Below are 13,935 nucleotides of genomic sequence, written 5' to 3'. Positions count from 1 at the left end.
AAGGACGGCGTGGCGGGCGGGTGGGAGGCTGGTCGCCTGAGCCCACGGCTTCCGGCGGCCAGACCCACGTTCTGCTGGTCGCTCTGAGGAGTGCCGCGGAGGGGTCTCCGAGCGGCTCCCCCGGGCTGCACGGGGGCCTCAGGTCCTGAGGTAACGGGGGTCGAGGCCTCTGGGGGCGGGGCGGTCGGCGGGGCCTCTTCAGCGTGATGCGCGGCGCGAGCGCCCCTGGGTGGACAGAGGTCACCCCGCCCTTCGCAGTGGCCCGGTGTCCTGCTAACCCTGTCCGTGGGGCGGCTTTCCAGCCTTTGGTTTGCCCTTCCTCGGATGCCGGCTGGGAGGGGCCGGGAGCCCCCGAGTTCGGACTTGCCTCGGAAGCGCGCGGCGTCCTGCTTCTCGCTGCCTCGCGGCTCGCTCCGTTCCGCCGCACTTGGAAGTTCTGGCCAGACCTCCCTCGAGAGGGCCGTGCTCGGTCAGCCTCTGGAGGAAAGGGACAGCCCATACAGTTTTTTGAGAAACGCTTCAGTGATAGTATCTGTTGGCTGGACTTTGGTATGGGGTGGTTGGGGAGTCAACTCTTTTGGTTCATCCTCTCCCCCCACATTTCCACCGGAGTGTCGCACGTTCCTGCTTTCCACCCCCTACGCTAGGGTCAAAACTGTGCCTGTGAACTAAGATGGTTGACGCGTTGCGCCTCAGCACCTTCCACCGAGATGGTGTAAAGACGTGATCAGAAATATTGTCTTCTATTCAAGCAGCTGTGGAAATAGGTGTGCTAGCCTGCATACCTGTCAGTAGGCGCAGTTACAGCAGCCGGTAGACTTCGCTTGGGGGAAAGCAAGCAGTGTCTGCAGCATGTACTTTAGAATCCAGTCACTTCTAAATTGTGGGCTTTAACCTTTCTGAGGTTGTTGACTCTTTATAAACTTTGGCCCAAGAACGAAGCCTGTTTTTAACAAATGAGGATGAGCCATCAATTTCCGATGACTGTACTTGTATTTTTTTTATTATTATATGCAGTGAGCTAAGTTGAAAATTAACTTCAGTTCATTTTTTTTCGAAGTTGATTGTTTTTATTACTGTAGTGATGCATGCACCTTTTAGATCATTACTGTCCTTATATGACAAGGTTACTTTGAGTATGTTTGTAAATACTCCATGCATAAAAAATACAGTGATCCTTCCAAGAAAGTTTAAGCATCAAACCTAAAAATTCAACTAAACATCTTGCTTATTTTTCTAAACATCAATTAATGGCCTGCCACCGCTGGCATCTGTAAAAAATCACTATGACAAACAAAATGTGTCTTTTGTTGCCTGGAGAACTCCGTGGACAGAGGAGTCTGGCCTACACTCAGAGGAGTCACAAAGAATTCGACATGACTGAGCAAATAACACTTTCACTTTTTCACTTAAACTGTGATTTAAAAGTACTTCTTACTTTGCACAACACATTGGGGAAATAGGTTTTTCCACAGGGCATATTCTTACTTTGATCCTTATTTTTATAGTAGATTTTTTTGCTCTCCAGCTAAAGTTCATTTGCTCTCTACCTAAAGCAAAGGTATAGTGCTGGAGATTGTGCTATCTACATATTCATGCATTTAGAACTGTGTAATTACATATCCATATTTGCGGGTTCTGATGCTAAAGTTTCTTAAGAGAATTGCTACTGTAATTTTACAGAAAATGAGTCTAATTTTGACTTAAGAAATTTTCTCATTAGATTAAAAGCTTCTTAACTATATTATCTAGACTTTACCATGAATTGTTGTGCATAAGATATATAGGGGCCTACCTGGTGGCTCAGACAATAAAGAATCTGCCTGCAGTGCAGGAGACCTGAGTTCTGGGTCTCCTGGGTTGGGAAGATCCTCCTGGGTTGGGAAGATCCCCCTGGAGAAGGCAATGGCTACCCACTCCAGTATTCCTGTCTGGAGAATTCCATGGACAGAGGAGCCTGGCAGGCCACAGTTAATGGGGTCGCAGAGTCGGACACAACTGAGCGACTTTAACTTTTCACCCTGAGGTGAAGGGCTCCGGTATTTATGGGATAAAGAATAAAGAAGTAGGGCACTCTGAGATGGCAGGGGGAGTGTAGAGAAAGGTGACTGGAAAGTGGTGTAAGGCAGGTTATAGGTGAAATGAATTTAACGATTACCCATTGGTTTCAAGAACAGGAAGAACTCTTGAGGATAGTAGAGATGGAGGGAGTAAATTATTGTTTAGTCACTTAGTCATGTCTGACTCTTTTGTGACCCCATGGATTGCAGCCCACCAGGCTTCTCTATCCATGGGATTTCCCAGGCAAGAATACTGGAATGGACTGCCATTTCCTACTCCAGGGAGGGAGTAAATGAGCTAGATTTTAAAAAAGTTAACATTGATGTTATTTTTTCCCACTATTGCCTGAGTAATAACTGCTTTTCTAGAAATTGAATTAAAATAGTAATAACTGATAGTCTAGTAGTACCTTTTAGTACTTTTATATATTTGCATTCATTTTTAACTTGTACATGATCCAGTGGGATAGTTGTTATGATTATTTTGTTTTATATATGAGTGGTAAGTAACTTGCCCAAGGTCATGCAGCTGGGAAGTAGTAGTGGACTAGGTTTTGGATCCAAGCAGCCTGACTCCAGAGACCATGGTCTGTGCATGCTCAGTCATGTTCCACTCTTTGCGACACTTGGACTGAAACCCACCAGGCTCCTCTGTTCATGGGATTCTCCAGGCAAGAATACTGGAGTGGATTGGATTGCCCTTTCCTTTTCCAGGGGATCTTCCAGACCCAGGGGTGGAACCAGGGTCTCTTGCAACTCCTGCCTTAGCAGGCAGATTCTTTTATCACTGAGCCACGTGGAAAGCCCAGAGACTGTACTGTGCTAATAATGAAACAGTGCCTATTTAAGGCCAGACTCAGAACTGGAAGTTACCTGGCACATAGTAGATTTTCAGAAAATGTTTTGATACTTCTTACTGCTTGGGTTATGTTCAGAGAGAAAATAGCTGGATAGTTGTTGTCTTGCTAGCATGTGAACTCTAGCAAGACATGGATCATCATTTTGTTCAGTGATTTAACCCAGGTGCCTTGAACAGTGCCTGGCACATAGTGGGATGGCTATGGATGTATGAATCACCTAGAAAGATTTTCCAAAATCTCATTTTTTTTTTTTTGAAAGGACATACAGGATTTATTTCAACCCATTTATAACATTTCTTTATGTGCTATTTTGATTATTTGGTCCATTCACCCAGACTGGTTTGGAATTCTCCTGTTTTGTATTAGACTTTTGTCCGCTGACTCTTTGTGACCCCATGGACTGAATTCTCTAGGCCAGAATACTGGAGTGGGTAGCTTTTCCCTTCTCCAGGGGATCTTCCCAACCTGGGGATCGAACCCAGGTCTCCCACATTGCAGGGGAATTCTTTACCACCTGAACCACAAGGGATGCCCACGGGAAGATCCTCTGGAGAAGGAAATGGCCGCCCACTCCAGTACTCTTGCCTGGAAAATCCCATGGACAGAGGAGCATGGTAGGCTACAGTCCATGGGGTCTCAAAGAGTCGGACACGACTGAGTGGCTTCACTTTTACTTTTTCTGATGAGAGAAAAATGTAGTGGTAACTTGTAAGTTTTCTGGTCAAAGGCAAGCAACAAATTCCGTAGATACCATCCCTTAAAGTGAGAGTACTCAGAGGTGTGTAATTTTAAGGTGTCATTTCTATTGTAGGGTTGAAGATCACATTGTAGATACAATGTTACAGTTTCCCAGGAATGATACTATTCTTGGGGTAGGAAAAAGAGGTGGTTGTGGAAGGTGTGTTTCTCTAAACAGTTTTGGAAGAACTGTTCATTCCTCTAGTTCACTCAACCAAAGTGTCCCTACTGAAATTTTACTGCCTTTTTTTGAGCACATAAGATATCATTGTTTAAAAAGTTTTTACTGTAGTAGAAAGTAAAGATTTGGTTGAGAAATCTATAAGTTTGTATGTGTGATGAGTAGCTTTGTCAACTAGACCTGGCTATGGATGACTTCCCTGGTGGCTCATTAGTAAAGAATCTGCCTGTCAAGGCAGGTAGACGTGGCTTTGATCCCTGGAGTTTCAGCTTCAGCATCAATCCTTCTAATGAATATTCAGGACTGATTTCCTTTAGGATTGACTGGTTGGATCTCCTTGCAGTCCAAGGGATTCTAAGAATCTTCTCCAAGACCACAGTTCAAAAGCATAGTTATTTAATCAAACACTTATATAGGTGTTGTTTTGATGGTATTTTGAAAATCTGTTAACATCTAATCAACTGTCTAAGTAAAGGAGATTACCCTCCATAATGTGGGTGGGCCTCATTCAGTCTAAATTTCAAACTGAGGCATCTCAAGAAGAAAAAATGTCTCAAGACTGTGACATCAGTTCCTGTCCGAGTTTCCAGCCTGCAGATCTACCTGACACACATCATATGTGTAGCCCCCACAATTGTGTGAGCCAGTTCCTTAACATAAACATGTATTTATTTAAACAACCTTATAATAGATACCCAGTAGATAGAAATATCTATCTAGATAGAGATAAGCCAAGAGATAGGTGCATGCCTGTTAAGTCGCTTCAGTCATGTCTGACTCTATGTGACCCTATGGACTGAAGCCTACCAGGTTTCTCTCTCCATGGGATTCTCCAGGCAAGAATACTGGACTGGGTTGCCATTTCCTCCTTCAGGGGACCTTCCCAACCCAGGGATCAAACCTACATCTCTATGTCTCCTGCATTGGCAGGCAGGTTCTTTACCACTAGCACCACCTGGGAAGCCCTATAGAGATAGGTAGATAAACATCTGTGTTTTTTTCCTGTTGCTTCAATATCTCTGGAGAACCCTTCTGATTCAAATTTTGGCACTAAAAGTGGTTCTAGAGGAACAGAATTGTAAGGATGAATTTTCTGAATTGGTTATGGTGTTCCTGAAATTGGTGCTCTAATCTGATTAGACTTTAAAAGCACTCTTCACTATTTTCAGTGGTAAAGAGGGCACTGTAGCCCATGATGTGATGTGACAATAGAAATATGCAAGGTATCACCACTGGATACCACTACTCAGATACTTAACAAAAGACCAGGTTCTGGATGACCATGTATTTGAAGATTTAAAGCATAATTGCCAAATAAACAAGTATAATGAGACTGATTGGTTCTTCTGTTTTCAGAGAAGGGGGATGTGGAGAGTGATGAATTCAGGTCTTGAAATTCCCATCTCAAGTCCAGTCTAAGAGATAATTGCACAGAATTATGACCCCAAAACATTACAGCCCAGCTCTTTTACTTCCAGATATGATTGTCCTGTTATATTACACTACTTCTTTGTAGAATGAGAGAAGCCCTACAGATACCCCTTTTGTAGCAATAAAACAGCCCTGAAACCTTACTCTTCATGATGTCTGCTGCAGTGGTTTACTGTATCATATTTAAATGATGTGTTTTAATGAAATTTAAAAATTGTGATATATTAGAACTATATACGTTAACATTAATTTCTGTGGATTTGGTAATAGTGTCTGTCTTTTAACTTCCTAAGAGTTAACAATTTATGTTTAAGTGGATTGGTTTACAATGGAAATCTATGTATAATCTATTTTTTTTTAATCTAGTGTCTGTAGAAACTGAGGTCCATCGATCTCCATTCTTCAAAATGCAATGGAATGTACCAAAGACTGTATTCCGACTGGCACATAGGACGTGCATGGAACCACATAAAGCCGGTCTTTTGGGACACTGTCAAAGCATAAAGGGACCATTACTTTTGCATACCCCGGAATCCAGAGTGGTTGTGGTACAGTGCCCTCAGAAACGGTGGCTGCACTTACCCACTGCCCAGTGTGTTGCAAAGGAAAGGAAGCCATTCATTACTGTTCCATCCCAACCAGGGGTCTTTCACCATAAACAGTGGGAGCAGGATATCTTATCCAAGAGAGTTCTGTCATCCAGTGCCACATCGTCAGGACATCCCTCCGAAAAAAAGGAAGAACCTGATCCGTTACAAGACAGATCTATTAGTCTTTATCAACGATTTAAGAAAACATTTAGACAATATGGAAAAGTTTTGATTCCAGTGCATCTAATAACTTCTGCTGTTTGGTTTGGAACATTTTACTATGCAGCCATAAAGTAAGTTTTTGCTTGATTGAGCATGTTTTGTCAGAATGTTAATTATACTAATGAAAACCTTTAAATAAGTTTTTAAATGCTTTAATGTCTTCAACTGATAAGAGGATGATTGTTTTTCATAGCTGTTTTCCACATTTTAATAACAATAGCTAACATTTGGTTACTATGTACAGCAGATATTATACAAAAATTTCTGTAACTGTATCATCCTACTTAATTCTCATAGCAACCATATGAAGGAGGTAATGTAATTATTCCTCTTATTAAGGAGAGAGCAGATTAAACAAGAATAAGTCAAAATACCTTAGTTTTTCCCCAAAGTAACTCAGTCTGATTTCAAATCTTAATCACTGTGCTCGTGACACATCAGCATCTAGGATAGCACAGAAATAAAATAACAGATTCCAGAAATTTGACAGCACCATAAGTTAGCTTTGTACTTAAATAAGATATTGCTAAAAGTGCTAATCACTGTGAAAAGAACTTATTTTGCCACATGTATGATTTTGGTTGGAAATTAGTAAGATTTTTACAAAGCTTGACTTGTATCTGTCGTAGACACAAAAATGAACAAGTTATAGACTTGTTAAGATGTAACCTTAATGTTATATCTGATGAATGTCAAGGTAAGGTCTTCTGTTCTGATCAGAAGTTGATTTGTTGTGCACTTAAAATATAGAATTTCTAAATATACCTTTCTTGATAAATACCTTTCCTTTCTTTTAAAGTGAGTTGTGTTATTCACACTGTTTTAGGAGCAGGAGTTTCACGTACAGCCAGATTCCCTATGATTTCCAGTTTGTATCTGCCACCAGCAGAACTGGGTGTGCCAGTGTATGCCTGTTCTGAGTGCTGTGTGTCTTTTCTTGCTAAGGCCTGGGTGTGACCAAGCGGGCAGGATGCTCATCATCCTGCAGGCGACGAGATGCACAGTGAAGACCATTTTGATGTTTTCGTGAACTCCCCTAGTGGGTTTAGAATTATTCTATACTTTTCAAAAGACTGCTGATTTTTCAGTTTTGGGTTATAGTTAATGTTTGATAGGTATTAAGTATTATAATATAAAGCTCACTTGTTGGAAAGAGCTTATACTTTACTAAATTAAAAGATGATGGAATGGAGACTATTCTTAGGAAACACAAGTCTAGAAATGTTTCTTTGCCAGTGTTCTAAAAAGGATTATTTTTAACCTGTGTGATTGATGCTGTTTTGTTTCTTTTCCTATCTTTCTCTGCATTCTGTTCTTGTTACTCAGTTACTTCCTTCATTATGTATCATTTTCTTTAAGAATTTTTCCTTTCTTTGCAGAGGTTTTGTATGTGCATTTTATGTAGTTACCTTTTTGTTTATTAATGACATTTTCTGGACATGTGTAATATAGAAATCTTTAGAACTGCTGTTAGTTTTTTAACGGAGCCTAAAATTGTGTACCATTTTACATAAAAATTTCATAGACATTCATTTCTTCTATTTAATGAATGGCTTTCTACATACCAAATTTTCTTTTTGGAGCCATTGAGGATTTTTCTGATTTGGTTTTGTGACTGATAATGAGTTTCTTCCTTGTTTCTTTTGCCTTCCCTAGGTTGTTTTCAATAAGCATGCAGCCTCCTGACCTGAGGGGGAGAAAGTTCAATTTTTAATTAATTGAATGTGAGATTCTTATTTGGACTATTAAGAGTACTTTTTCCCGTTTATTTTCCCTTGTCTTCTGTAACGGAGTTCTGTAACCAAAAAATTAGACCCTCAAATAATCTAATGTTGTTAATTAATTAGGTTTTAAAATCCTATGCCTTATCCACCACCACCTACCTTTGGCTTTCTGTCAGCATGGAAGTTTGGTTGCCAGACCCAGCTCTATTGCCCAGCCATGACTGCTGGTCCAGTTCTGTTACAGCATCACATAGCTCAGTTATAGTAGGTAGGATATGTTGCTTTCCAGAACAGTCCCTAATGTTTTTGTTAGATCCTTAACACTTAAGAAATTAAAAGTCAGTTTGTTCTGAGGGAAGTCATACTTAGAAAATATTAGTGTATGTTGGAATGGCAGTAAATCTAACTGTGTAATCTTTGACATGTGAGATGATTTTATTGTAATGTTGGAGTTGTGTTAAATATAGGTTTTCAATTCAACCATCTAGATGCTGGGTTTATCTGATTTGATTTTAGCTGGAAAAAGTTCTCTGATCTCCTAGTGTTATATAGTGAGATCAGAGAGGGACAACTTCCCAGTTAATCAAATTAATGTTTAATGTTAAAAATAAACTAGGAGATTATAACCACTATAACAATAATGAATCCAGGCTATTCCCTTTCTTTACTATAAAGAGCAAGAGTACTTGTACAGAGGAGTAACCTGTGTACCAGACCTTAACCACAAGTCAGACTCACATCAGTGATGGGACTGACTGATCCTGGGGCTCCTGCTGTGATGCTCTGATGGCACAGAATCAGCTCTGCAGCTTTCTTGTCAGGAAACATTTACCCCAAATCTAATCATGAGGAAACAATCAGGCAAATTCAAGTGGAGGGGGCTGTTGTACCACACAGCTGACCCAGGAGCTTCAAAAGTCTCAGCGTCAAAAAAAGACATCCTGCCTTCCTCCTCAACAGAACATGCTGGGTAGCACTTCTGGAGAAAAACTGGAAAACATGGAGAAGATAGTGACAAGGGACATGGGACAATACAGGGAATTTTAACATTAAATAACGTACTGTTGCATTAACTATATGCTATCCTATATGTTAAGTTTCTTGTGATGATTGTGCTTATGAAGGAGCACAGAATGAGAACCTTGTGATTTAGGGGTGAAAGCAAAACTGTTGGGTTGGCCAGAAAGTTCATTTGGGTTTTTCTGCAATGTTTTGGAAACATTTGGCCAACCCAGTATGGATAGTGAGCAAGAGAGCAGGAGAGCACAAATATGTCAGCGTGGCAGACTCCACACTCAGGGAAACTAAAAAGCAATCAGGGTTTACCAGCTAGATAAGAGACTGTATCTGCCTTCTCTCCCTCCCTTCAAAAATTTCTTGCAGTTTATGGCAGTTGCTTCTTCCAGGTGCCTTTTGAGCCTGATAGCAGAAGCATCTTTTTAGAATCATTGAAGTTTTATCAAATCCATAGAATCATTTATTCTTTGCATAATAACACAGTAAGTGATGTTATAATATCCCTTGCTTTTATGGTAATAGTATCATTTGACATGTAATTTTAGAGATTAAAAATATTAGGTCTTAAAAGTTGGATCATTCTAAGGAACTAAAGATTCCAAGATCAGGTGAATTATTCTGACCCTTTTTCCTCATGTTACCTAGTGCTATTAATGTTGCTCTGATAAATGATTCTACTTTTCTCAGTGTGCCAATGAGGGATGTCCCTGAGCAGAAGCTGTGGGCAGTGGGATGCTGGTCTTCATGCACGTTGTTCCTTAGAGTGAAGTTAGTGTGTGCTTGGTGATGCAGAACTGACTTTTAAACAAAATTTGGTTTTGATGTTTTCAGGTAATCTTTTAAAAACAATTACCCCCAAAAGTTTATATACATATAAATTACTTTCTGTTTCTTTCTTAGAGGAGTGAATGTCGTTCCTTTTCTAGAACTTATTGGGTTACCTGACAGTATAGTGAACATTCTGAAAAATTCCCAGAGTGGAAATGCACTAACAGCATATGCCCTGTTTAAGGTAGGTACTGCTGTGGGTGGATGGCTCCTCACACTGAACCTCCATAACACTCCCTGCCTGTTCCCAGGCTTACCTTTATAGCCTAGTGTATTTCATCTCTTACATGTCTAATGACTAAAAGTAAAGTATACATTTTTTAAGGGTAAATAAAATGGCTTAAGAAGAAGTGCCCTAAGAATAGGTAGGTTGTTCATAGCCTGCTCTGCTGAGACACATGTGAGACTTCTGAGTTTCTAGCAAGCAGGTCATCTCTGACATTTCTCCTATTGACAGTACATTAATTTTCCTTATTCAGAGATCCATATGCCACCTGACATATTAGTGAAATTTAGCATTTATTTTACTGTTTATAATAGTTCATCTTCCTAAAAAGTAAAATAGTAAAGTTTAAATCAAACTGATTTATGTGATAAACCTTAGACTTAGTTGTTGATGTTACATATATTTCATTTGTTCATTATCTTTACAACTTTGTCTAGATTCAGACAATGACATCTTTGTAAATAGATAGTTTTTATACTGTGGTTATTTTGGAAGACTCATTGTAAATTGTGGAGTTTAGCTATATTAATCTAATTTTTCTCAATTGACAAAAAATTTTGAGGTTTTTTTCATAGCTTTATTCTAGGAAACCAGGTAGAAAACATTGGGAAACTAGATGTTAATTTATCTTTGTTATAAAAAATACTTAGAACTATGGGTTTATAGTAGTACTTTAATCCTCATTAAAGTCCTCTGAAATAACTAGATTTCTTATATAATTTTGACTAGAGGCCTAAAGCGTAATTGCTGAGTTTTTCAACATTAAAACTTATTAAATTCATATGAATTTGCAGTTTGTGTAGTTTAACCTTAATAAATGCAGCTGTCCTGATGGTTTAAACCATTTCCCTAATTATAACTCTTTCTTATCCCATACTCTAATATCACAGTCTGTGTATTTCTTCTTTTCTGAATGTCTGTTGTCTTTGCTCATGAGTGCCTAGGAATTCAGAGTTCTGTCTTCTTCCTCTGCGTTTCCACTGTGCTAGTGCTGTGCTCTGAAGGAACATCAGTGCTCAGTGCCTGTTGGTCTGCTTAGAATTGAAACACGAGGCTGGCACGCAGGTGGGCTGATGTCAGCAATGGCTCTACTCACGTTCCTCTGGGAGGAGGGAGGTGTAAATTGTCTACTTGAGTGTTTTCCTGTAACCTGACTTCTCAGGTAGAACATCAGATAGGGAGGTTCCTTGCCTCAGAATGTGATGTAGCCTCTGCTGTTAGAGTTCTCCCTTTGAACCAATTAGTCTACTAGTTAGTTCGGGACTAACTAACCTCTGGTCAGTTGACCTGTACCTGTCTCCTACATGTGTGCCATTTTACCATTTGTTCGCCTCACGAAGTTCCTGGTTGGGATTCCAGACTCAGTGTGGACTGTAATGACAAAGTATCATAAAGCCTGGAAAAGTTAAAGAAAAGAGACTTACAAGTGAAACTAAACTCCGTGAAGAACAAACATTTGGCTCGTGTTTGCCCCTCAGTTTGGTATAGTGTGTGCAGGTTGACAAGGTTTCTGAGACTGGAAATACATATGCCTTTGTTGTCGGAGGGTCCTGAGCCCTGATTTTCAGGGCTCCTGTCCCCCAAGTTCATTAGCATGTGAGTACAAACTTCGGTGCTGCTACTATGTATGTTCTCTGATCCTGGGTCAGTGTCTAGGTGACAAATACTTATGGAATGTTAGGGAAAACCGTATAGCATGTAACTAACTATGTTAGCCTTGTGAAGCAATAAAGTAATTGATAGTTATTAGCAAGAGTTTTAATTTCACACTGTTTTTTGCTTATGTGTGTTCAATAGTGTCCGACTCTTTGCGACCCCATGGACTATGTGGCCCGCCAGGCACCTCTGTCCATGGGATTGTCTCAGCAAGAATACTGGAGTGGGTTGCCATTTCCTCCTCCAGGGGTTCTTCCCTGATACACAGATGTGGAACCTGCATCACCTGCACTGCAGGCGGAGTCTTTACCACTGAGCCAGCCAGATTTTGCTTAAGATGGTAGTTATAATCAGTACTAAACTGTCTTGTTTACCTGCAGATTGCAACGCCTGCGCGGTACACTGTAACCCTGGGGGGGACCTCCTTCACTGTGAAGTATCTGCGTAGCCGGGGCTACTTGTCGACGCCACCCCCCGTGAAGGAGTACCTGCAAGACAAGATGGAGGAAACAAAGGAGCTCCTCACAGAGAAGATGGAGGAGACAAAGGACAGACTCACTGAAAAACTGCAAGAAACCAAAGGAAAGGTTTCTCTTAAGAAAAAAGTGGAATAGGGTGCCTTATATACCAGGTTTTAGACAGCTCTTGCACTTGAACCTTTGGAGACTATGGACAAAGGTACATGCTCTTGATTTTTTTTTTTTTTTTTTTTGTTAGCGGCCTAAATATAGCAGTTCTCTTGAGTTAAAGAACTGAGATAACTTTAAACATTACTAGAAAAATCAGTTTTTTGAAAAGAAAAAATGAACCCAGTACAAGAAGCACTATAAGAATTCATGGCAGTAGCAGCATTAAGCAGTGGTCCGTGTCTTCAGTCATCCTTGCCTTGGACTTAGTTGCAGCTGCTGACTCCTTGAATAGCTGGTGTGACTGTAAGCAGATTTAACACTGAATCTTCATCTTTATTATTCACTGAGGCTTTAACTGTGTTCAGTTCTCAATGTGGAGACAAAGGATTATCATCAGAAATGCCTGTGACTAAGAGGATGTGTAGTCCTTCTGTGAAGACTATATAATGGTTACATACCAGTTAAAATGTAGACTTCAAATGAAGAAAGCTGAATGAAAGTTGAGTCATATATATATGTATGTAAATAAGATGTATGGTTACATGTAAATGAAAAATTGACCCTTTAAAAATGACTTTTACCTGAAGCTTGTCATAATCAAGTTTTTAAGCAAATCTATGTGGCCATAGCACTTTGTCACCCAGAACATAAAACTCTTCTTATTCCTACATCATGTCCTCTCCAGCTGATCTCTCAGAGGAAAAGAGAAATCATTATACCTGAAGTTTATAGTGGGGATCAAATGCCCACAGCAGTGCCTGGAGCTTGTGTTCTCAGCAGTGCAGTTCTGGGAGTGTGGGACCTTCCTGTCCCTGCCATCTGGTCTCCACCTGCCAGAGTCGGGCTTGATTCCATTATGGAGTATCATTTAAGATTGTAAACGCTGTTTGCTCCTTGCATTGAAACATTCTTACTTGAACATTTTAATTTTTTTTAAATAGCAAAGCTATCATTAAAACCAGCTTCAAATAAAATTCAGTCATGGTCAGATGAGAAAGTTGTCACATCTAAGTAAGTGTGATTCCTTTTGCTCTGATTGCCTTTACTTCAGTTCTAACCTTAGAATTGTAAGTGGGAACGGCCTCTTTTGTAGCTTGTCTGTTGTGAGTGATCTGATTCAGTAAGAGGATGCCAGAGGGATTGCCAGAAATAGTCCCACAGGCATCACCATCACTTTGTGTGCCAAAGTGGCCAAATTTAGAGAATATTTTGAAGGGAAAAAAAATGTTTACATTTGATATGTCTCTTGTGTTGGATATGCTGTGGTGACTCTTTTCTTGGTCGGGGAGGGCAGAGTATGAAGGGGCAGAACTTACTCTGCCACACGCAGGGTTCATCAGGCAGGATGGTTTATCTGCTAATGCAGATCAAATGTGTGATTCCAAATTCACAGCCCTTTTTCAAATCCAGAAACAGTGAACCTGTTTTAACTTACTAAATAATTCATATCTTGTGAATGTTAAATGCTGAGATAGATATTAACAAATTTCTTGTTTATTTTTAGTCACTGAGACTGCTTGGTTTAAAAATCATGTGTTAAATGAAACTTTCGTTTTACTTTTCACGCTGCATAGGGCATGTTTTCCAATGAGGATAAATCGCGGGTCTAAGAAGCTGCGTTTCCACCTTTGGTTCAGTCCATTGGAGATCTGCTGCCATCCAGTTTCATAACTCTGTTGTGTTTGTTCAATTACAGAAAGTGAGACGCTGGGGAGTGCTTTGAAATTCTCTAGTAAAATGTTCTCTGAAAGTATAAGAAGTTCTTTTATCATA

At 40.1% G+C, this 13,935-nt stretch overlaps 1 protein-coding gene across 1 annotated transcript; it reads left to right on the top strand.

The window, feature by feature from the left end:
* The first annotated feature begins 14 nt into the window (after positions 1 to 14).
* FAM210A (family with sequence similarity 210 member A) lies at positions 15 to 13,935 on the top strand. Its single transcript, XM_065932632.1, has 4 exons — positions 15 to 150; positions 5,637 to 6,153; positions 9,724 to 9,835; positions 11,914 to 13,935. Exons 2-4 carry the CDS (start codon positions 5,678 to 5,680, stop codon positions 12,145 to 12,147), a joined length of 822 nt encoding a protein of 273 aa, XP_065788704.1. The 5' UTR covers positions 15 to 150; positions 5,637 to 5,677; the 3' UTR covers positions 12,148 to 13,935.

This window comes from Muntiacus reevesi, chromosome 4 (genome assembly GCF_963930625.1).
Source record: "Muntiacus reevesi chromosome 4, mMunRee1.1, whole genome shotgun sequence".
Lineage (NCBI taxonomy): Eukaryota > Metazoa > Chordata > Mammalia > Artiodactyla > Cervidae > Muntiacus > Muntiacus reevesi.
Note: the sequence above shows the minus strand (reverse complement) of the source record. Positions and strands in the feature narration are given on the sequence as shown.

What these genes read in the sequence shown, in the direction of transcription:
- FAM210A (XM_065932632.1), top strand. Translation starts at nt 5,678, where the DNA reads ATGCAATGGAATGTACCAAAGACTGTATTCCGACTGGCACATAGGACG. An exon ending in TTTTACTATGCAGCCATAAA is followed by an intron (nt 6,154 to 9,723) that starts GTAAGTTTTTGC and finishes TTTCTTTCTTAG; the next exon opens with AGGAGTGAATGTCGTTCCTT. An exon ending in CAGCATATGCCCTGTTTAAG is followed by an intron (nt 9,836 to 11,913) that starts GTAGGTACTGCT and finishes GTTTACCTGCAG; the next exon opens with ATTGCAACGCCTGCGCGGTA.